Raw genomic sequence first — 24,192 nt, 5'->3', positions numbered from 1 at the left:
GTCTCTATACATTTAATACAATTTGTTTTCGTGAAAATTAGCCCCTAACAAACACTCTAAACACAAATTACAATATATATTAAAAAAATATAGTTTCTAAATACAAATGACAGTTTTTTTTCCTAAAAGACAGCCTCTAAAGGCAAATCACGGTTTGTTTTTGTAAAAAAATATCTCTATACATTTAATACAATTTGTTTTCGTGGAAATTAGCCCCTAACAAACACTTTAAACACAAATTACAATGTATATTCAAAAAAGATAGTTTATAAATACAAATGACAGTTTTTTTCGTAAAGGACAGCCTCTAAAGGCAAATCACGGTTTGTTTTTGTAAAAAAATGTCTCTATAGATGAAAGACGTTTTGTTTTCGTGAAAATTGGCCCCTAAAAAACACTCTAAACACAAATTACAATATATATAAAAAAAAGATAGTTTATAAATACAAATGACAGTTTTTTTCGTAAAAGACTGCCTCTAAAGGTAAATCTCGGTTTGTTTTTGTAAAAAAATGTCTCTATACATTTAATACGATTTGTTTTCGTGGAAATTAGCCCCTAACAAACACTCTAAACACAAATTACAATATATATTAAAAAAATATAGTTTCTAAATACAAATGACAGTTTTTTTTCATAAAAGACAGCCTCTAAAGGCAAATCACGGTTTGTTTTTGTAAAAAAATGTCTCTATACATTTAATACAATTTGTTTTCGTGAAAATTGGCCCCTAAAAAACACTCTAAACACAAATTACAGTATATTTTAAAAAAAGTTTGTTTATAAATACAAATGACAGTTTTTTTCGTAAAAGACAGCCTCTAAAGGCAAATCACGGTTTGTTTTTGTGAAAAAATGTCTCTATACATAAGAGACGATTTGTTTCCGTGGAAATTAGCCCCTAACAAACACTCTAAACACAAATTACAATGTATATTCAAAAAAGATAGTTTCTAAATACAAATGACAGTTTTTTTCGTAAAAGACTGCCTCTAAAGGTAAATCTCGGTTTGTTTTTGTAAAAAAAATGTCTCTATAGATGAAAGACGTTTTGTTTTCGTGAAAATTGGCCCCTAAAAAACACTCTAAACACAAATTACAATATATATAAAAAAAAGATAGTTTATAAATACAAATGACAGTTTTTTTCGTAAAAGACTGCCTCTAAAGGTAAATCTCGGTTTGTTTTTGTAAAAAAATGTCTCTTTACATTTAATACGATTTGTTTTCGTGGAAATTAGCCCCTAACAAACACTCTAAACACAAATTACAATATATATTAAAAAAATATAGTTTCTAAATACAAATGACAGTTTTTTTTCATAAAAGACAGCCTCTAAAGGCAAATCACGGTTTGTTTTTGTAAAAAAATGTCTCTATACATTTAATACGATTTGTTTTCGTGGAAATTAGCCCCTAACAAACACTCTAAACACAAATTACAATATATATTAAAAAAACATAGTTTATAAATACAAATGACAGTTTTTTTCGTAAAAGACTGCCTCTAAAGGTAAATCTCGGTTTGTTTTTGTAAAAAAATGTCTCTATACATTTAATGCGATTTGTTTTCGTGGAAATTAGCCCCTAACAAACACTCTAAACACAAATTACAATATATATTCAAAAAACATAGTTTATAAATACAAATGACAGTTTTTTTTTGGTAAAAGACCATCTCTAACTGTAAATGACAGTTTATTTTGGTGAAAAAAGTCTTTACAGATGAAAGACGATTCGTTTTCTTGGAAATCAGCCCCTAGGAAACCCTCTCTAAAGACAAATAATAGTTTCCTTAAACATATAATATCTTATAATTGATAAACTAACAGTAAGATAAATGAAGTGCATTTAGAAGAAATCTAATCTAATATCCCATCTCCAACTCATAAATAACAAAGTACACTCGTTGTTTTATCACCTGAGTTACGAAGATAAAGGTGCAAAATACGAAACTGTGTTTTCTCGACGTTTCTTATAGATTCTATATGAGCCCCACCTTCTATTTTATGGTTTATCGAACGATCATCGGTACCAATTTTGTGTAAATTATTTAAGCCCATCAATTTTTAACAAGATTTATATGTAATCGAACCTACGTGGTTTATACGTTGGATACGAGGGGATGCGGAAAAGTTGTAATAGCTGTTTACATCATCGACACGTTGCCAAATCGAAATTGGGCAACTAGTTATGGGAAATTATAAAAAAATATGAAAATATAGAAAGTAAGTTTTTTTAGAAATAATTTATGCACGTAAATATGAAATTTTCATAGCTCTGGCTATATATAAACGTGAGTCGGTTATTGTCAAATGATTTTCGAACAGAAATAGTTTACAGTGTTGTCAATATTACAACAGTTTCATTAGAAACTTGGATTTCACTTTTGAAGACTGCTTTTACTAAAAACAAATACAGTCCCACTCAGATTAGAATCTAGTTCAACATAAACTGTATAGATCGCGTATTTTCTGATATTTTTCAAGCAACTACCGCCATCTTGAGATCAGACCGGGAATTTCCGTGACAATCCTCGATAATTCATATTTTTTATCACTGAGATGTTTCCCTATTTCAAATTGATCCTGTATACTGATATGTTGTAATGAACGAGGCTCAAAATAATTTTGAAATAATTAAAAGAAAGTGATTAAGGACGTCGAGTCGCTTAAGGTTATTCAAGAGGCATCTCGCGTTCAAACATGTAAATATAGCTTGTAAAACATTTAAGCAAAATGTCGGATGTTTTTACGAGATGAAAGGGTGACGGTTTGATGCAAATTAGGTTGAATGAAAGTACAGAGACGGCTTCGGCACATCCATTAATATATTATAGAAAAAAAAATACTTTTCACAAACTTACGACTCTGAGCTGAATTCGGTCCTGCTCGAGTTTGTCTCGTGGTAGAATTTTATCATTTAGCTTGGATTCCCCGAGGAGGACCCACTAAACAGACTACTCATAAAATGCTTAACAATGTTCCTACCCAGGGGTGCGCAAATCATCCCTCAGCCAAGGGCAATCTATTAATATTCATGTCACGTGAAGTGCAAGATAAAGTAACTTGATGTTGGATTTTCTTGGTGATCATCAGATTATTTTAATTATTTTCAGTCATCGATAGTTAAGGGATGATTTAAACTATGAACAACAACGGTTGAATTGTTTAGCAATAAAATATTTTTATAATGAAATCTAAAAATGCAAATGAAGAAACGATTCAGAAAGTTTTTCCCAATATTAATATAGACAAACGATTCTAACAGGAAAATGACGATGAGTTTTTAAAAAAAATGTCTCCATACATTAAAGACGATTTATATTCGAAAAATATAGTTTTTAAATACGAATGACAGTTTTTTCTCTTAAAAGACAGTCTCTAACGGTAAATAACAGTTTGTTTTTGTAAAAAATGTTTCTACGAATAAAAGACGATTTGTTTTCGCGGAAATTAGCCCCTAACAAACACTCTAAAGACAAATAACGATTTATATTCGAAAAATATGATTTCTAAATACAAATGACAGTTTTTTTTTGTAAAAGACAGTCTCTAACGGTAAATAACAGTTTGTGTTTGTAAAAAATGTTTCTACGAATAAAAGACGATTTGTTTTCGCGGAAATTAGCCCCTAACAAACACTCTAAAGACAAATAACGATTTATATTCGAAAAATATGGTTTCTAAATACAAATGACAGTTTTTTTTTGTAAAAGACTGTCTCTAACGGTGAATAACAGTTTGTTTTTGTAAAAAATGTTTCTACGAATAAAAGACGATTTGTTTTCGCGGAAATTAGCCCCTAACAAACACTCCAAAGACAAATAACGATTTATATTCGAAAAATATGGTTTCTAAATACAAATGACAGTTTTTTTTTGTAAAAGACTGTCTCTAACGGTGAATAACAGTTTGTTTTTGTAAAAAATGTTTCTACGAATGAAAGACGATTTGTTTTCGCGGAAAGTAGCCCCTAACAAACACTCTAAAGACAAATAACGATTTATATTCGAAAAATATGGTTTCTAAATACGAATGACAGTTTTTTCTCTTAAAAGACAGTCTCTAACGGTAAATAACAGTTTGTTTTTGTAAAAAATGTTTCTACGAATAAAAGACGATTTGTTTTCGCGGAAATTAGCCCCTAACAAACACTCTAAAGACAAATAACGATTTATATTCGAAAAATATGATTTCTAAATACAAATGACAGTTTTTTTTGTAAAAGACAGTCTCTAACGGTAAATAACAGTTTGTGTTTGTAAAAAATGTTTCTACGAATAAAAGACGATTTGTTTTCGCGGAAATTAGCCCCTAACAAACACTCTAAAGACAAATAACGATTTATATTCGAAAAATATGGTTTCTAAATACAAATGACAGTTTTTTTTTGTAAAAGACTGTCTCTAACGGTGAATAACAGTTTGTTTTTGTAAAAAATGTTTCTACGAATAAAAGACGATTTGTTTTCGCGGAAATTAGCCCCTAACAAACACTCCAAAGACAAATAACGATTTATATTCGAAAAATATGGTTTCTAAATACAAATGACAGTTTTTTTTTGTAAAAGACTGTCTCTAACAGTGAATAACAGTTTGTGTTTGTAAAAAATGTTTCTACGAATAAAAGACGATTTGTTTTCGCGGAAATTAGCCCCTAACAAACACTCTAAAGACAAATAACGATTTATATTCGAAAAATATGATTTCTAAATACAAATGACAGTTTTTTTTTGTAAAAGACAGTCTCTAACGGTAAATAACAGTTTGTGTTTGTAAAAAATGTTTCTACGAATAAAAGACGATTTGTTTTCGCGGAAATTAGCCCCTAACAAACACTCTAAAGACAAATAACGATTTATATTCGAAAAATATGGTTTCTAAATACAAATGACAGTTTTTTTTTGTAAAAGACTGTCTCTAACGGTGAATAACAGTTTGTTTTTGTAAAAAATGTTTCTACGAATAAAAGACGATTTGTTTTCGCGGAAATTAGCCCCTAACAAACACTCCAAAGACAAATAACGATTTATATTCGAAAAATATGGTTTCTAAATACAAATGACAGTTTTTTTTTGTAAAAGACTGTCTCTAACGGTGAATAACAGTTTGTTTTTGTAAAAAATGTTTCTACGAATGAAAGACGATTTGTTTTCGCGGAAAGTAGCCCCTAACAAACACTCTAAAGACAAATAACGATTTATATTCGAAAAATATGGTTTCTAAATACGAATGACAGTTTTTTCTCTTAAAAGACAGTCTCTAACGGTAAATAACAGTTTGTTTTTGTAAAAAATGTTTCTACGAATAAAAGACGATTTGTTTTCGCGGAAATTAGCCCCTAACAAACACTCTAAAGACAAATAACGATTTATATTCGAAAAATATGATTTCTAAATACAAATGACAGTTTTTTTTGTAAAAGACAGTCTCTAACGGTAAATAACAGTTTGTGTTTGTAAAAAATGTTTCTACGAATAAAAGACGATTTGTTTTCGCGGAAATTAGCCCCTAACAAACACTCTAAAGACAAATAACGATTTATATTCGAAAAATATGGTTTCTAAATACAAATGACAGTTTTTTTTTGTAAAAGACTGTCTCTAACGGTGAATAACAGTTTGTTTTTGTAAAAAATGTTTCTACGAATAAAAGACGATTTGTTTTCGCGGAAATTAGCCCCTAACAAACACTCCAAAGACAAATAACGATTTATATTCGAAAAATATGGTTTCTAAATACAAATGACAGTTTTTTTTTGTAAAAGACTGTCTCTAACAGTGAATAACAGTTTGTGTTTGTAAAAAATGTTTCTACGAATAAAAGACGATTTGTTTTCGCGGAAATTAGCCCCTAACAAACACTCTAAAGACAAATAACGATTTATATTCGAAAAATATGGTTTCTAAATACAAATGACAGTTTTTTTTTGTAAAAGACTGTCTCTAACAGTGAATAACAGTTTGTGTTTGTAAAAAATGTTTCTACGAATAAAAGACGATTTGTTTTCGCGGAAAGTAGCCCCTAACAAACACTCTAAAGACAAATAACGATTTATATTCGAAAAATATGGTTTCTAAATACAAATGACAGTTTTTTTTTGTAAAAGACTGTCTCTAACAGTGAATAACAGTTTGTGTTTGTAAAAAATGTTTCTACGAATAAAAGACGATTTGTTTTCGCGGAAATTAGCCCCTAACAAACACTCTAAAGACAAATAACGATTTATATTCGAAAAATATGGTTTCTAAATACAAATGACAGTTTTTTTTTGTAAAAGACTGTCTCTAACGGTGAATAACAGTTTGTTTTTGTAAAAAATGTTTCTACGAATGAAAGACGATTTGTTTTCGCGGAAAGTAGCCCCTAACAAACACTCTAAAGACAAATAACGATTTATATTCGAAAAATATGGTTTCTAAATACAAATGACAGTTTTTTTTTGTAAAAGACTGTCTCTAACAGTAAATAACAGTTTGTGTTTGTAAAAAATGTTTCTACGAATAAAAGACGATTTGTTTTCGCGGAAATTAGCCCCTAACAAACACTCTAAAGACAAATAACGATTTATATTCGAAAAATATGGTTTCTAAATACAAATGACAGTTTTTTTTTGTAAAAGACTGTCTCTAACGGTGAATAACAGTTTGTTTTTGTAAAAAATGTTTCTACGAATAAAAGACGATTTGTTTTCGCGGAAAGTAGCCCCTAACAAACACTCTAAAGACAAATAACGATTTATATTCGAAAAATATGGTTTCTAAATACAAATGACAGTTTTTTTTTGTAAAAGACTGTCTCTAACGGTGAATAACAGTTTGTTTTTGTAAAAAATGTTTCTACGAATAAAAGACGATTTGTTTTCGCGGAAATTAGCCCCTAACAAACACTCTAAAGACAAATAACGATTTATATTCGAAAAATATGGTTTCTAAATACAAATGACAGTTTTTTTTTGTAAAAGACTGTCTCTAACAGTGAATAACAGTTTGTGTTTGTAAAAAATGTTTCTACGAATAAAAGACGATTTGTTTTCGCGGAAATTAGCCCCTAACAAACACTCTAAAGACAAATAACGATTTATATTCGAAAAATATGGTTTCTAAATACAAATGACAGTTTTTTTTTGTAAAAGACTGTCTCTAACAGTGAATAACAGTTTGTGTTTGTAAAAAATGTTTCTACGAATAAAAGACGATTTGTTTTCGCGGAAATTAGCCCCTAACAAACACTCTAAAGACAAATAACGATTTATATTCGAAAAATATGGTTTCTAAATACAAATGACAGTTTTTTTTTGTAAAAGACTGTCTCTAACAGTGAATAACAGTTTGTGTTTGTAAAAAATGTTTCTACGAATAAAAGACGATTTGTTTTCGCGGAAATTAGCCCCTAACAAACACTCTAAAGACAAATAACGATTTATATTCGAAAAATATGGTTTCTAAATACAAATGACAGTTTTTTTTTGTAAAAGACTGTCTCTAACAGTGAATAACAGTTTGTGTTTGTAAAAAATGTTTCTACGAATAAAAGACGATTTGTTTTCGCGGAAATTAGCCCCTAACAAACACTCTAAAGACAAATAACGATTTATATTCGAAAAATATGGTTTCTAAATACAAATGACAGTTTTTTTTTGTAAAAGACTGTCTCTAACGGTGAATAACAGTTTGTTTTTGTAAAAAATGTTTCTACGAATGAAAGACGATTTGTTTTCGCGGAAAGTAGCCCCTAACAAACACTCTAAAGACAAATAACGATTTATATTCGAAAAATATGGTTTCTAAATACAAATGACAGTTTTTTTTTGTAAAAGACTGTCTCTAACAGTAAATAACAGTTTGTGTTTGTAAAAAATGTTTCTACGAATAAAAGACGATTTGTTTTCGCGGAAAGTAGCCCCTAACAAACACTCTAAAGACAAATAACGATTTATATTCGAAAAATATGGTTTCTAAATACAAATGACAGTTTTTTTTTGTAAAAGACTGTCTCTAACGGTGAATAACAGTTTGTTTTTGTAAAAAATGTTTCTACGAATAAAAGACGATTTGTTTTCGCGGAAAGTAGCCCCTAACAAACACTCTAAAGACAAATAACGATTTATATTCGAAAAATATGGTTTCTAAATACAAATGACAGTTTTTTTTTGTAAAAGACTGTCTCTAACAGTGAATAACAGTTTGTGTTTGTAAAAAATGTTTCTACGAATAAAAGACGATTTGTTTTCGCGGAAATTAGCCCCTAACAAACACTCTAAAGACAAATAACGATTTATATTCGAAAAATATGGTTTCTAAATACAAATGACAGTTTTTTTTTGTAAAAGACTGTCTCTAACAGTGAATAACAGTTTGTGTTTGTAAAAAATGTTTCTACGAATAAAAGACGATTTGTTTTCGCGGAAATTAGCCCCTAACAAACACTCTAAAGACAAATAACGATTTATATTCGAAAAATATGGTTTCTAAATACAAATGACAGTTTTTTTTTGTAAAAGACTGTCTCTAACGGTGAATAACAGTTTGTTTTTGTAAAAAATGTTTCTACGAATGAAAGACGATTTGTTTTCGCGGAAAGTAGCCCCTAACAAACACTCTAAAGACAAATAACGATTTATATTCGAAAAATATGGTTTCTAAATACAAATGACAGTTTTTTTTTGTAAAAGACTGTCTCTAACAGTAAATAACAGTTTGTGTTTGTAAAAAATGTTTCTACGAATAAAAGACGATTTGTTTTCGCGGAAATTAGCCCCTAACAAACACTCTAAAGACAAATAACGATTTATATTCGAAAAATATGGTTTCTAAATACAAATGACAGTTTTTTTTTGTAAAAGACTGTCTCTAACGGTGAATAACAGTTTGTTTTTGTAAAAAATGTTTCTACGAATAAAAGACGATTTGTTTTCGCGGAAAGTAGCCCCTAACAAACACTCTAAAGACAAATAACGATTTATATTCGAAAAATATGGTTTCTAAATACAAATGACAGTTTTTTTTTGTAAAAGACTGTCTCTAACGGTGAATAACAGTTTGTTTTTGTAAAAAATGTTTCTACGAATAAAAGACGATTTGTTTTCGCGGAAATTAGCCCCTAACAAACACTCTTAATACAAATAACGATTTATATTCGAAAAATATGGTTTCTAAATACAAATGACAGTTTTTTTTTGTAAAAGACTGTCTCTAACGGCGAATAACAGTTTGTTTTTGTAAAAAATGTTTCTACGAATAAAAGACGATTTGTTTTCGCGGAAATTAGCCCCTAACAAACACTCTAAAGACAAATCTCGATTTATATTCGAAAAATATAGTTTTTAAATACAAATGACATTTTTTTCTCTTAAAAGACAGTCTCTAACGGTAATTGACAGTGTGTTTTTGTAAAAAATGTCTCTACAGATGAAAAACGATTTTATTTCGTGGAAATTAGCCCCTAACAAACACTCTAAATACAAATGACGATTTATCGATCGTTAAGGAATGATTTAAACTATAAACAACACTTGTTAAATAATTTAGAAATATAATATTTTCATAATGAAATCTGGATAATTGTTCCATGCAAATATAGAAAGATTTCAGAAAGTTTTATTCACAGTTTTTTCAACTATTAAAAAACCAACGACTCCAAAAATCTGTTGTTATAAAGTTCCAGTTATTGTAGAAAGTTGGAAAGCTTCAAATGATATTTATAACGTTCCCTGTATACTTTCCAAGTTAATAACGTTAGTTCTCTATCTATAATTCCTTTTGAATCATACATGGGAGAGCAGCGAGAAATTTTCAGACGGATGGCCGTCGTTTGTAACGTAATGACGGCCGCAATACTCCAGCTGGTGATTTACACCCATCAATTTTAAGAGGCGGCTCGAACGGTATTACAAAGTCCCGTCCCCGATGCCGGCACCTTATCGTCGATTTTTTCCTTACCTGGGACGGCGCTCGCTGATATCTTTTTATGTAAGTCAATTAATCAGAATGGGAATGGAAAAAGATGAGCTCTCCCGAAGGAATAATGTCTATCCGTGTAGGAAATCGACAGTAGTTGATGGGGATTACACCTATTTTTTCTTTGGGAACAAATAGAAGGATTTATTTACGAAAACGCGGGGTACGAGGAGTAAATTTCCTTTTTCTACTTTTATAAATTAGGAAAAAAAAATATATCGAAATCTAATTAAAATATCTTGATAAAGTTACGAACTAGTAACTTGCAGAATGTCGGAAAATGTAAAATAACTTCGGAAAACTTCGTTATAAAAAGTTATAATAATAAAATTATCGATTTCTATGACAGCTACTCTATGAAAAGTTTCTAATTATTGCGATTATCGATGAGTTCTGTGACTGACACACAAATGTCATTGTCAAAACCATATGACGTTTGACAAGTACCAACTTCCGTGACTAGTGGGATTATAAAATGACAGCCACTTAAATGTGTGTCGTATTTACTCGCAGTCGATTTAAAAAAACGACGAGTTGATGATTTAAAGCATTGTTGCAACCGGTGAATCACGTTCTGAGGCGCAACAGTCAGCTGAGAAGGTTACAGCTTCGGTATTTTTCTCCAAAATGAAGATACAATCAATAGCGAATACTACTTGGAATTATTGGATCGTTTTAATGCAAAAATCAAGAAAAAACGGCCCCGTATATCGAGAAAAAAACCGCTGTTCAACCAAGACAATCTATCGATTCACAAGTCCACCGTATAGTCCAGACCTGCACCCTAGTGACTAGTGGTTATTCGTTGAAGAAATTCAGGAATTTATTATCGATATACAAAGTTGTAGATTGATTTAATTGAAAAACTATGTGGATATTTACGAATTTAATATCCGTTTCCGAAATTTAATATCAATAAATAAATTTACAGCCAATTCCGAAACTACTTTCTCGTTCATAAACTTTTTCATTAGACCCTCGAGTTGCCTATTTTAACGAGCTTATTAGTTGAATAACCGGACGACGTAAAACGGGCATTAAATTCCTATATACAGAGTGATTTTTATGTACGGAACGATTCAATTATCTCGGAAACGGATCTAGTGTCCGGGGAGCAATTATTCTGTATGGGATTCACGTATCAAACGAGGATTGTTACGTGAATAGTATCTGAAAATATGACGATTCACGTTTCCGTCATTTGACGACTAAAGTTACTTTGTACGGGATTTCGGTTAGGATATAAATTATTAATGATATTACGCGTTTCTTTTTATCGAGTTAATCGGAGGGTTTTATATATAAAACTCACTCTGTATATACAGTGTAGTTGATGATATAATGAAGATTGACTTTTCGTTTCTCGTGTTTTGTTGTGTTCATTGTCGGGATGTCGGAAAAGTTGATGGTGAAAAGTAATAAGGAAATACCCCGCCTTGCGAAATAAATGGGATTTTTGACGTCGATCATCTAATTGGAATGAATATTCGTTTACTTTTTCGATAAATATTTTTTTGTGAGTTTGTATACATATATATTTATCTAATTCTCTAAATTTGGTCGCCAATGAAACGAATCGAAGTTTTTTCGCTGTTAACTGTGTTATATCGCGTTGAAAAGATTAGTTCATCCACTATACAGACCTGATTTGTCACAAGTATCTCAGTTGAAATGTGGAAAGAACTTTTGCACTACAACTTCTCGCATAACATTAAAAATATTTAATCTAGAAATTTGAACCGAAATGCTGTAGATTTATGAAGGAATGATTGTTAAACTCTGAAATTTTCATATCATAATTCGATTTAATTTCCGAGATACAGAGCGTCAAATTTCGGTTTCGTTTTTTGACAGATGCGACGTCACGGTGTTTTAACTTCGTAACTTCAAAAATATGGAATGTAGAAATTTGAACCACTTCCCTGAGGATTCATGAATCATTTTTACTTGAACTGTGAAATTTTTCTATTATAATTCTCTTTATTTCATGAGATACAGCGCATCAAATTTTAGTTACATTTTGTGACGGTCACAAGGACGTGATGCCCTATCTTTTCTCATAACATCCGAAATGTTGAGCGTAGACACTTGAACCAAAATTCAATAGATTTATTAAGAATTATTTATATAACTGTATTATTTTTAAATCATAATTCACTTTATTTTCCGAGATACAGAGCGTCAAATTTTTGTCGGTCACAATGTCAAAGTGCTCCAGCTTTTCTTATAACTTGAAAAATATTAAACGTAGAACTTTGAATTGAAATTCTGTAGATTCCTAAAGAATTAATTAGTACTCTGAAAAACTTTCAAATCATAACTCTTCTTATCTTACGAGATACAGAGCGTCAAATTTTAGTTTCATTTTTTGTCGTTCTCAATGTCAAGATGCTCTAGTTTATCCCATAACTTTTAAAATATCGAACGTAAACATTTAAATCAAAATTCAATAGATTCCTAAAGAATTTCTCAACGAACTGTAGAATTTTCAAATCATAACTCTTCTTATTCTCCGAGATACAGAGCGTCAAATTTTAGTTTCATTTTTTGTCGTTCTCAATGTCAAGGTGCTCTAGTTTATCCAATAACTTTGAAAATATCAAACGTAAATATTTCAATCAAAATTCAATAGATTCCTAAAGAATTTCTCAATGAATTGTGGAATTTTCAAATCATAACTCTTCTCAATTTCCGAGATACAAAGCGTCAAATTTTGATTTCATTTTTTGTCGTTCTCAATGTCAAGGTGCTCTAGTTTCCCCCATACCTTTAAGAATATCGAATGTAGAAATTTGAATCAAAATTCAATAGATTCCTAAGGAATTTCTCAATGAACTGTGAAATTTTCAAATCATACTACTTCTTATTTTCCGAGATACAGAGCGTCAAAGTTTAGTTTCATTTTTTGTTAGTCACAATGTCAAGGTGCTCTAGTCTCCCCCATAACTTTGAAAATATCAAACGTATAAATTCAAATCAAAATTTAGTAGATTCCTAAGGAATTTTTCAATGAACTGTGAAATTTTCAAATCATACTACTCCTTATTTTCCGAGATAAAGAGCGTCAAAGTTTAGTTTCATTTTTTGTTAGTCACAATGTCAAGGTGCTCTAGTCTCCCCCATAACTTTGAAAATATCAAACGTATAAATTCAAATCAAAATTTAATAGATTCCTAAGGAATTTCTAAATAAACTGAGAAATTTTCGAATCATAATTCTTTTTATGTCACGAGATACAGAGCGTAAAATTTTTGTTTCATTTTTTGTCTGTCACAATGTCAAGGTGCTCCAGTTTCTCCCATAACTTTGAAAATATCAAACGTAAAAATTTGAATCAAAATTCTATGGATTCCTGAAGAATATCTTGCTAAACTGGGAAATTTTCAAATCATAATTTTCTTTATTTTTCGAGATACGGAGCATCAAATTTTAGTCGGTCACAATGTCAAGGTAGTCTAACTTATCCCATAACTTTGCAAATATTAAACGTAAAAATTTAAATCAAAATTCATTAGATTCCTTAAGAATTTCTTAATAAACTGAGAAATTTTCCAATCATAATTCTTTTTATGTCACGAGATACAGAGCGTAAAATTTTTGTTTCATTTTTTGTCTGTCACAATGTCAAGGTGCTCCAGTTTCTCCCATAACTTTGAAAATATCAAACGTAAAAATTTGAATCAAAATTCTATGGATTCCTGAAGATTATCTTGCTAAACTGGGAAATTTTCAAATCATAATTTTCTTTATTTTTCGAGATACGGAGCATCAAATTTTAGTCGGTCACAATGTCAAGGTAGTCTAACTTATCCCATAACTTTGCAAATATTAAACGTAAAAATTTAAATCAAAATTCATTAGATTCCTTAAGAATTTCTTAATAAACTGAGAAATGTTCGAATCATAATTCTTTTTATGTCACGAGATACAGAGCGTAAAATTTTTGTTTCATTTTTTGTCTGTCACAATGTCAAGGTGCTCCATTTTCCCCCATAACTTTGAAAATATCAAACGTAAAAATTTAAATCAAAATTCTATGAATTCCTGAAGAATATCTTGCTAAACTGGGAAATTTTCAAATCATAATTCGATTTAATTTCCGAGATACAGAGCGTCAAATTTTTGTCGGTCACAATGTCAAAGTGCTCCAGCTTTTCTTATAACTTGAAAAATATTAAACGTAGAACTTTGAATTGAAATTCTGTAGATTCCTAAAGAATTTATTAGTACTCTGAAAAACTTTCAAATCATAACTCTTCTTATCTTACGAGATACAGAGCGTCAAATTTTAGTTTCATTTTTTGTCGTTCTCAATGTCAAAGTGCTCTAGTTTATCCCATAACTTTGAAAATATTCAATGTAGAAATCTAAACTAGAATTCAATAGATTTAAAAAGAAATGTTTAATCAACTGTGAAATTTTCAAATCATAACTCTTCTCAATTTCCGAGATACAAAGCGTCAAATTTTGGTTTCATTTTTTGTCGTTCTCAATGTCAAGGTGCTCTAGCTTATCCCATAACTTTGAAAATATCAATAGTAGAAATTTGAATAAAAATTTTGTAGATTCCTAAGGAATTTCTAAATAAACTGAGAAATTTTCGAATCATAATTCTTTTTATTTCATGAGATATAGAGCGTAAAATGTTTGTTTCATTTTTTGTCTGTCACAATGTCAAGGTGCTCCATTTTCCCCCATAACTTTGAAAATATCAAACGTAAAAATTTGAATCAAAATTCTATGGATTTCTGAAGAATATCTTGCTAAACTGGGAAATTTTCAAATCATAATTTTCTTTATTTTTCGAGATACGGAGCATCAAATTTTAGTCGGTCACAATGTCAAGGTAGTCTATCTTATCCCATAACTTTGCAAATATTAAACGTAAAAATTTAAATCAAAATTCAATAGATTCCTAGGGAATTTCTAAATAAACTGAGGAATTTTCGAATTATAATTCTTTTTATGTCACGAGATACAGAGCGTAAAATTTTTGTTTCATTTTTTGTCTGTCACAATGTCAAGGTGCTCCATTTTCCCCCATAACTTTGAAAATATCAAACGTAAAAATTTGAATCAAAATTCTATGAATTCCTGAAGAATATCTTGCTAAACTGGGAAATTTTCAAATCATAATTTTCTTTATTTTTCGAGATACGGAGCATCAAATTTTAGTCGGTCACAATGTCAAGGTAGTCTAACTTATCCCATAACTTTGCAAATATTAAACTTAAAAATTTAAATCAAAATTCAATAGATTCCTAGGGAATTTCTAAATAAACTGAGGAATTTTCGAATCATAATTCTTTTTATGTCACGAGATACAGAGCGTAAAATTTTTGTTTCATTTTTTGTCTGTCACAATGTCAAGGTGCTCCAGTTTCCCCCATAACTTTGAAAATATCAAACGTAAAAATTTGAATCAAAATTCTATGGATTCCTGAAGAATATCTTGCTAAACTGGGAAATTTTCAAATCATAATTTTCTTTATTTTTCGAGATACGGAGCATCAAATTTTAGTCGGTCAAAATGTCAAGGTAGTCTAACTTATGCCATATCTTTGAAAATATTCAACTTAGAAATTTGAACCAAAATTCTATAGATTCATAAAGAATTGTTTATCAAACCGTGAAATTTTCATACTTCAACTCCCACTATTTTCCATAATACGCATCCTCCAAAATTACTTTCATCATTTATATCATTCAGAATTATGATTAACTGTACTTTCCGAATACCGCATACAATATTTGACGTATTTCCGATAATATTTCCATAATGCAAAGTGGACGTGCAAATATTTACGAGCAGAGATGGCACGCAGAGGCCGTCACTCGTCAAGCAGTTGCAAATCGTAAACTACGTCCTACCTCCCGATTGTGATTGAACAAACATTCCCTAAAATTACAATCACCAAAACCGCCGCGTTACATCCATCATCCAATCAGCGGATATTTGATCGGAACAATCGATTCCGAACACCCAACAATCGAAGAATTATAATCCCCCGACTTATTTTTCCCATACATTTAAATACTCCTCGTAGAAAAACAATTTATCCGCGCTCGAAATTAAAGTGTACATCACACATGACGTACGATACGTCAAAACCATTTTGAATTTACGTGATTTATGTTGTTTGGAATTGGATTTCGCAAATTCGATCTTTTGATTTGTTTTCAAGCATCGATAAGTGCTGTATATGTATATGTATATGCATATTGATTGATTGACTGTTTTTTTTTCATCGGTTCGTTCCCATCAAGGGTGCACGTAGTCGCTGGAAGACTTATTACCGAACCTAATGACTTACAAAAATGATATTTCGCTTTGTAGGTCGATTCTACGGTATCCATAGAATATTTGGTGTCTAAATAACACCTCGAGAAAGCGATTTCCCTTATCTTTACACCAGAAGCGATTAACATAACCTATATTTTGATAAATAACTTACCGGGGATGATTAGAATGAACTGGAGAACCGTCGCCGTAATTTCATGGAACAACATCTTGGTAAAGTTTCGCGTTGTTTACTTCAAATCCTAATTACACGAAAAATAACTCTTTCCATGGTTTCTGAAACAAATATTCATCATCTTTATCATCATTGTTTACGGTATATGTCATCTAGCAGGTGGTGTACCACGTTTTAGGATCATAATTTACTTCGAATTACAATCAACATAAGTCATATGTCAAATTTGACGTTGTCATCGTGAAGTTTGACATACGTCATATGTCAAATTTGACGTTGTCATCGTGAAGTTTGACATACGAGGGTTGTTTGATTAGTTTTCGATTAGTCGAAACATCGAATTGACCCAGTGATTTCTTTTTGTGTCTGTAGATTGAGAAGTAATTGCGAGATAAACGTGTAGCTGTTGAAATCTATCAATTCGAGGGTCTAAATAAGATTTTGTTCATGGAAATAGTTTTTATTTGAAAATTATATGGTTATTATGTTATTTATGTTACAACGGACACCTGTTTTACCTGTTATTCTTTGTTTGATTTATATTTCATCGGTTTTTATATGGGGAAAACAGATAAACGTCGTTAGAGAACGGATTTGGAGAATTTAGTATATTTTTCTGTAGGTTTTCTCGAGAAATTCTGTCAGGATTTAACATCGACATTTTTACAACAGAAAATTGCATTTGATGACTTGATTTTTGTGAAATTTTCGGGAGAATTTATCAAATTTCATTACCATCGATGTTTATTGTGTAATTATTTTAAATTAAAAACGAAATCTTGTACTGTTTGGAAAATTAGTGACTCCAAGGGAATTTACGTGAATATTAGAAATATCACGGGGGATGTTTGATAGGTTTAAACCATTTTTAGTTATAGATTTGTTCAGATTTATATTTATTTACATAAATTAACAGTTAACACAACAGGATTGAATTCAGTGATTGCGTTTAATAAAAATTCGTTAATTTTAGCAATTTTTTTTAATTAAATTGATTGAATAATTCAATAGATTGATAAAGAATTGTTTAATCAACTGTGAAATTTTTAAATCATAATTCTCTTTATTTTACGAGATACAGAGCGTTAAAGTTTAGTTTCATTTTTTGTTGATCAAAATTTCAAGGTGCTCTAGTTTCCCCCATAACTTTGAAAATATTCAACGTAGAAATCTGAACTAGAATTCGATAGATTTAAAAAGAAATTTTTAATGAACTGTGGAATTTTTAAATCATAATTCTCTTTATTTTGCGAGATACAGAGCGTCAAAGTTTTGTTTCATTTTTTGTTGATCAAAATGTCAAGGTTCTCTAGCTTCTCCCATAACTTTGAAGATATCGAACGTAGAAATTTGAATTAAAATTCTGTAGATTCAAAAAGAATTTTTCAATAAACTGTGAAATTTTCAAGTCATAATTTTTTTTATTTTTCGAGATACAAAGTATCAAATTTTAGTTGGTCACAATATCAAGGTGGCCTAGCTTCTCCCATAACTTTGAAAATATTCAACGTAGAAATCTAAACTAGAATTCAATAGATTTAAAAAGAAATGTTTAATCAACTGTGAAATATTTAAATCATAATTCTCTTTATTTTACGAGATACAGAGCGTCAAAGTTTAGTTTAATTTTTTGTTGGTCAAAATGTCAAGGTGCTCTAGTTTCCCCCATAACTTTGAAAATATTCAATGTAAAAATCTAAACTGACATTCATCAGATTTAAAAAGAAATGTTTAATCAACTATGGAATATTTAAATCATAATTCTCTTTATTTTACGAGATACAGAGCGTCAAAGTTTAGTTTTATTTTTTGTTGATCAAAATGTCAAGGTTCTCTAGCTTCTCCCATAACTTTGAAGATATCGAACGTAGAAATTTGAATTAAAATTCTATAGATTCAAAAAGAATTTTTCAATAAACTGTGAAATTTTCAAGTCATAATTTTTTTTATTTTTCGAGATACAAAGTATCAAATTTTAGTTGGTCACAATATCAAGGTGGCCTAGCTTCTCCCATAACTTTGAAAATATTCAACGTAGAAATCTAAACTAGAATTCAATAGATTTAAAAAGAAATGTTTAATCAACTGTGAAATATTTAAATCATAATTCTCTTTATTTTACGAGATACAGAGCGTCAAAGTTTAGTTTCATTTTTTGTTGGTCAAAATGTCAAGGTGCTCTAGTTTCCCCCATAACTTTGAAAATATTCAACGTAGAAATCTGAACTAGAATTCGATAGATTTAAAAAGAAATTTTTAATGAACTGTGGAATTTTTAAATCATAATTCTCTTTATTTTGCGAGATACAGAGCGTCAAAGTTTTGTTTCATTTTTTGTTGATCAAAATGTCAAGGTTCTCTAGCTTCTCCCATAACTTTGAAGATATCGAACGTAGAAATTTGAATTAAAATTCTGTAGATTCAAAAAGAATTTTTCAATAAACTGTGAAATTTTCAAGTCATAATTTTTTTTATTTTTCGAGATACAAAGTATCAAATTTTAGTTGGTCACAATATCAAGGTGGCCTAGCTTCTCCCATAACTTTGAAAATATTCAACGTAGAAATCTAAACTAGAATTCAATAGATTTAAAAAGAAATGTTTAATCAACTGTGAAATATTTAAATCATAATTCTCTTTATTTTACGAGATACAGAGCGTCAAAGTTTAGTTTCATTTTTTGTTGGTCAAAATGTCAAGGTGCTCTAGTTTTCCCCATAACTTTGAAAATATTGAACGTAGAAATCTGAACTAGAATTCAATAGATTCAAAAAGAAATGTTTATTGAACTGTCAAATTTTTAAATCATAATTCTCTTTATTTTACGAGATACGGAGCGTCAAAGTTTAGTTTCATTTTTTGTTAGTTACAATGTCAAGGTGCTCTAGTTTCCCCCATAACTTTGAAAATATCGAACATAGAAATTTAAACCAAAATTCTGTAGATTCATAAAGAATTTTTCAATAAACTGTAAAATTTTTAAGTCATAATTTTTTTTATTTTTTGAGATACGGAGCATCAAATTTTAGTTGGTCACAAAATCAAGGTGCTCTAACTTCTTCCATAACTTTGAAAATATTCAATGTAGAAATCTGAACTAGAATTCGATAGATTTAAAAAGAAATTTTTAATGAACTGTGGAATTTTTAAATCATAAATCTCTTTATTTTACGAGATACAGAGCGTCAAAATTTAGTTTCATTTTTTGTTAGTCACAATGTCAAGGTGCTCTAGTTTTCCCCATAACTTTGAAAATATCGAACATAGAAATCTGAACTAGAATTCAATAGATTCAAAAAGAAATGTTTATTGAACTGTCAAATTTTTAAATCATAATTCTCTTTATTTTACGAGATACGGAGCGTCAAAGTTTAGTTTCATTTTTTGTTAGTTACAATGTCAAGGTGCTCTAGTTTCCCCCATAACTTTGAAAATATCGAACATAGAAATTTAAACCAAAATTCTGTAGATTCATAAAGAATTTTTCAATAAACTATAAAATTTTTAAATCATAATTTTTTTTATTTTTTGAGATACGGAGCATCAAATTTTAGTTGGTCACAAAGTCAAGGTGCTCTAGCTTCTTCCATAACTTTGAAAATATTCAATGTAGAAATCTGAACTAGAATTCGATAGATTTAAAAAGAAATTTTTAATGAACTGTGGAATTTTTAAATCATAAATCTCTTTATTTTACGAGATACAGAGCGTCAAAATTTAGTTTCATTTTTTGTTAGTCACAATGTCAAGGTGCTCTAGTTTTCCCCATAACTTTGAAAATATCGAACATAGAAATTTAAACCAAAATTCTGTAGATTCATAAAGAATTTTTCAATAAACTGTGAAATTTTTAAGTCATAATTTTTTTTATTTTTTGAGATACGGAGCATCAAATTTTAGTTGGTCACAAAATCAAGGTGCTCTAACTTCTTCCATAACTTTGAAAATATTCAATGTAGAAATCTGAACTAGAATTCGATAGATTTAAAAAGAAATTTTTAATGAACTGTGGAATTTTTAGATCATAAATCTCTTTATTTTACGAGATACAGAGCGTCAAAATTTAGTTTCATTTTTTGTTAGTCACAATGTCAAGGTGCTCTAGTTTTCCCCATAACTTTGAAAATATCGAACATAGAAATTTAAACCAAAATTCTGTAGATTCATAAAGAATTTTTCAATAAACTGTGAAATTTTTAAGTCATAATTTTCTTTATTTTTCGAGATACGGAGCATCAAATTTTTGCTAGTCATAATGTCAAGGTGCTCTAGTTTTCCCCATAACTTTGAAAATATTCAACGTAGAAATCTAAACTAGAATTCAATAGATTTAAAAAGAAATGTTCAATAAACTGTGAAATTTTCAAATCATAATTCCCTTTATTTTACGAGATACAGAGCGTCAAAGTTTAGTTTAATTTTTTTGTTGGTATAATTCTTGATAAATACAAAATTATTCATTGTAAACTTTCTTAAACTCTCAATAAAATCTACCCGAATACTTTTCTCAACACATAATCCACTAATTAATCCCTCCTAATCAATTTTTAAGGTAATTTAGTAATTAATATTTTCAATTACCCTGCTAGACGCCATTAAATCAATTTTTTCCATATTACAACAACCATCAAACATCAAATCAATGCATACCTTCTCAAAAAATTCGTTAATATCACTTTTCAAACAAAACCACGACAAAGAAAAAAATTTCTTACGAAACCCACGTCGATCGTAAAATTCACGTGTACCGCCTGCGGTGTCGTAGCGTCTGCACGCGTCGAAGCCCGCGGACCATGTGTCGACGCCAAAAATCGTCGCGACGCTACAAACCACCGCATCCAGCGCCGATTGTGTACGGCGTCGGTAGACGAGGGATGTAAAGGAAAGAGGAATTTTCAGTATTCATTCAGTTGATAAATATTTCAAGTGAACTAAAACATTTTGACGAAGAATTATTGATAAAAAAAAAAACTTTGCCATTTCAATTGGTCCAAATTCACCCAGATCTTCTAAATTGTCACTTTTTTTGCGTAAATATTCATTAATAACACGATTTTAAACAGTATTCAGTTCAATTTTAAATATTTGATTGTGTTTTTCAATAAATAATTACGATTTATAACAATTTTTTTACTTTGGTATTTACAACGTTCTAAAAATCTCCTAAACCACAAATTTCATCGAATTAATAAAAAATTAAGTTTATTTTAATAGAATCGATCAAAAATTTCATTTCTACTATATTTATATTATACAGTTTGTCCCTTGTAAAAGTTACGGATTGTTAACCATTGGGCAAGAGCCGCCCCTGGCTTTCAGTTAGTGCTGTACTACTATTTATATCTTAAAACACACCACGTGGATGTACGTAATCATCTATTAAAATTTTATTATGATCGATTGTATAATTTTGGAAATATATTTGAATATAAGTCGGATCGTATGGAAAAAAAATGATTTTCTTGTTATTTACTCAGTTTTTTGGTAACACCCTTTATATTTTCACGAGCAATCTGAGGAATTATTTCTAATTTAGATCAAAGACTCAAAATTTTCCCCATATCAACCATTTAAAGATAATATAATTTTGAGCACGGACGTAAAACGATTTAAATGATAATCCACTTTTATACCAAGAGAAAATTTGCTGCACAATTTTCTCGAATGTTTAAAATAAGTGCATGCGAAGCATAAGAATTTTATTAACTTTATATTTCCATTCGAAGAATTGTTATAGAAATTAAATTGTAGCAGTGGAATTCCCACTAGGTTTCCAGAATTTCGTAATCTGACGTTAGATTGAATTTGTAATCCATTTATTTTTTTTTTTACGACGGGCCATTAGAAAAATGGGAAAATCAGATCCCGAAAGACATCAAACGTAAATTACAATAAACAAAAAGACATTTACGAGATCGGGAAATCCATTTTTGTGCCTAAAAAATACGTACTAATACTAAACTTTGACGCTCTGTATCTCGTAAAATTAGAGGAATTATGATTTAAAAATTTCACAGTTTATTAAACATTTCTTTTTAAATCTATTGAGTTTTAGTTTAGATTTCTACATTGAATATTTTCAAAGTTATGGGGGAAACTAGAGCACCTTGACATTTTGATCAACAAAAAATGAAACTAAACTTTGACGCTTTGTATCTCGTGAAATAAAGAGATTTATGATTTGAAAATTTCACAGTTGATTAAACATTTCTTATTAAATTTGATGAATTTTGGTTTAGATTTTTAGATTAAATATTTTCAAAGTTATGGGGGAAACTAGAGCACCTTGACATTTTGATCAACAAAAAATGAAACTAAACTTTGACGCTCTGTATCTCGTGAAATGAGGGGAATTATGATTTAAAAATTTCACAGTTTCTTAAACATTTCTCTTTGAATCTATTGAATTTTGGTTTAGATTTCTGCGTTGAATATTTTCAAAGTTATGGGGGAAACTAGAGCACCTTGACATTTTGACCAACAAAAAATGAAACTAAACTTTGACGCTCTGTATCTCGTGAAATAAAGAGATTTATGATTTGAAACTTTCACAGTTGATTACACATTTCTTTTTAAATCTGATGAATTTCAGTTTAGATTTTTACATTGAATATTTTCAATGTTTTGGGGGAAACTAGAGCACCTTGACATTTTGACCAACAAAAAATGAAACTAAACTTTGACGCTCTGTATCTCGTAAAATGAGGGGAATTAAGATTTGAAAATTGCTCAGTTTATTAAACATTTCTTTTTAAATCTATTGAATTTTAGTTTAGATTTCTACATTGAATATTTTCAAAGTTATGGGGGAAACTAGAGCACCTTGACATTATGACCAACAAAAAATGAAACTTAACTTTAACGCTCTGTATCTCGTGAAATAAAGAGATTTATGATTTGAAACTTTCACAGTTGATTACACATTTCTTTTTAAATCTGATGAATTTCAGTTTAGATTTTTACATTGAATATTTTCAAAGTTTTGGGGGAAACTAGAGCACCTCGACATTTTGACCAACAAAAAATGAAACTAAACTTTGACGCTCTGTATCTCGTAAAATGAGGGGAATTATGATTTGAAAATTTCTCAGTTCATTAAACATTTCTTTTTAAATCTATTGAATTTTAGTTTAGATTTCTACGTTGAATATTTTCAAAGTTATGGGGGAAACTAGAGCACCTTGACATTTTGATCAACAAAAAATGAAACTAAACTTTGACGCTGTGTATCTCGTGAAATAAAGAAATTTATGATTTGAAAATTTCACAGTTGATTAAACATTTCTTTTTAAATCTATTGAATTCTAGTTTAGATTTCTACATTGAATATTTTCAAAGTTATGGGGGAAACTAGAGCACCTTGACATTATGACTAGCAAAAATTTGATGCTTCGTATCTCGAAAAATAAAGAAAATTATGATTCAAAATTTTACAGTATATTAAGAAATTCTCTTTGAATCTACAGATTTGTGATAAAGATTTCTACGTTGAATATTTCCAAAATTACGGGAGAAGCTAGACCACCTTGACATTATAATTAACAAAAAATGAAACTAAATTTTGACGCTCTTTATCTCATAGAATAAAGAGAATTATGATTTAAAAATTTCACGGTTTCTTAAACATTTCTCTTTGAATCTATTGAATTTTGGTTTAGATTTCTGCGTTGAATATTTTCAAAGTTATGGGGGAAACTAGAGCACCTTGACATTTTTACCAACAAAAAATGAAACGAAACTTTGATGCCCCGTATCT

General features: G+C 29.6%; 1 protein-coding gene across 1 annotated transcript in view; it reads right to left on the bottom strand.

Annotated features, from left to right (window-relative positions):
- Positions 1–21,236, bottom strand: part of LOC130902706 (carbonic anhydrase-related protein 10) — a 220,591-nt gene extending 199,355 nt beyond the window's left edge. Inside the window, exons 1-2 of the mRNA XM_057814965.1 lie at positions 21,087–21,236; positions 16,416–16,537 (exon numbers count right to left, since the gene is read on the bottom strand). Coding sequence (XP_057670948.1) covers positions 16,416–16,470 — 55 coding nt within the window. The 5' untranslated portion in view covers positions 16,471–16,537; positions 21,087–21,236. The remainder of the gene's footprint in view (positions 1–16,415; positions 16,538–21,086) is intronic.
- Between the last annotated feature and the right edge of the window lie 2,956 nt (positions 21,237–24,192).

The sequence above is a fragment of the Diorhabda carinulata genome, chromosome X (genome assembly GCF_026250575.1).
Source record: "Diorhabda carinulata isolate Delta chromosome X, icDioCari1.1, whole genome shotgun sequence".
NCBI classification, from domain to species: Eukaryota; Metazoa; Arthropoda; class Insecta; order Coleoptera; family Chrysomelidae; genus Diorhabda; species Diorhabda carinulata.
The sequence above is the reverse complement of the archived record's forward strand: the minus strand, read 5'-3'. Positions and strand labels throughout refer to the sequence as shown.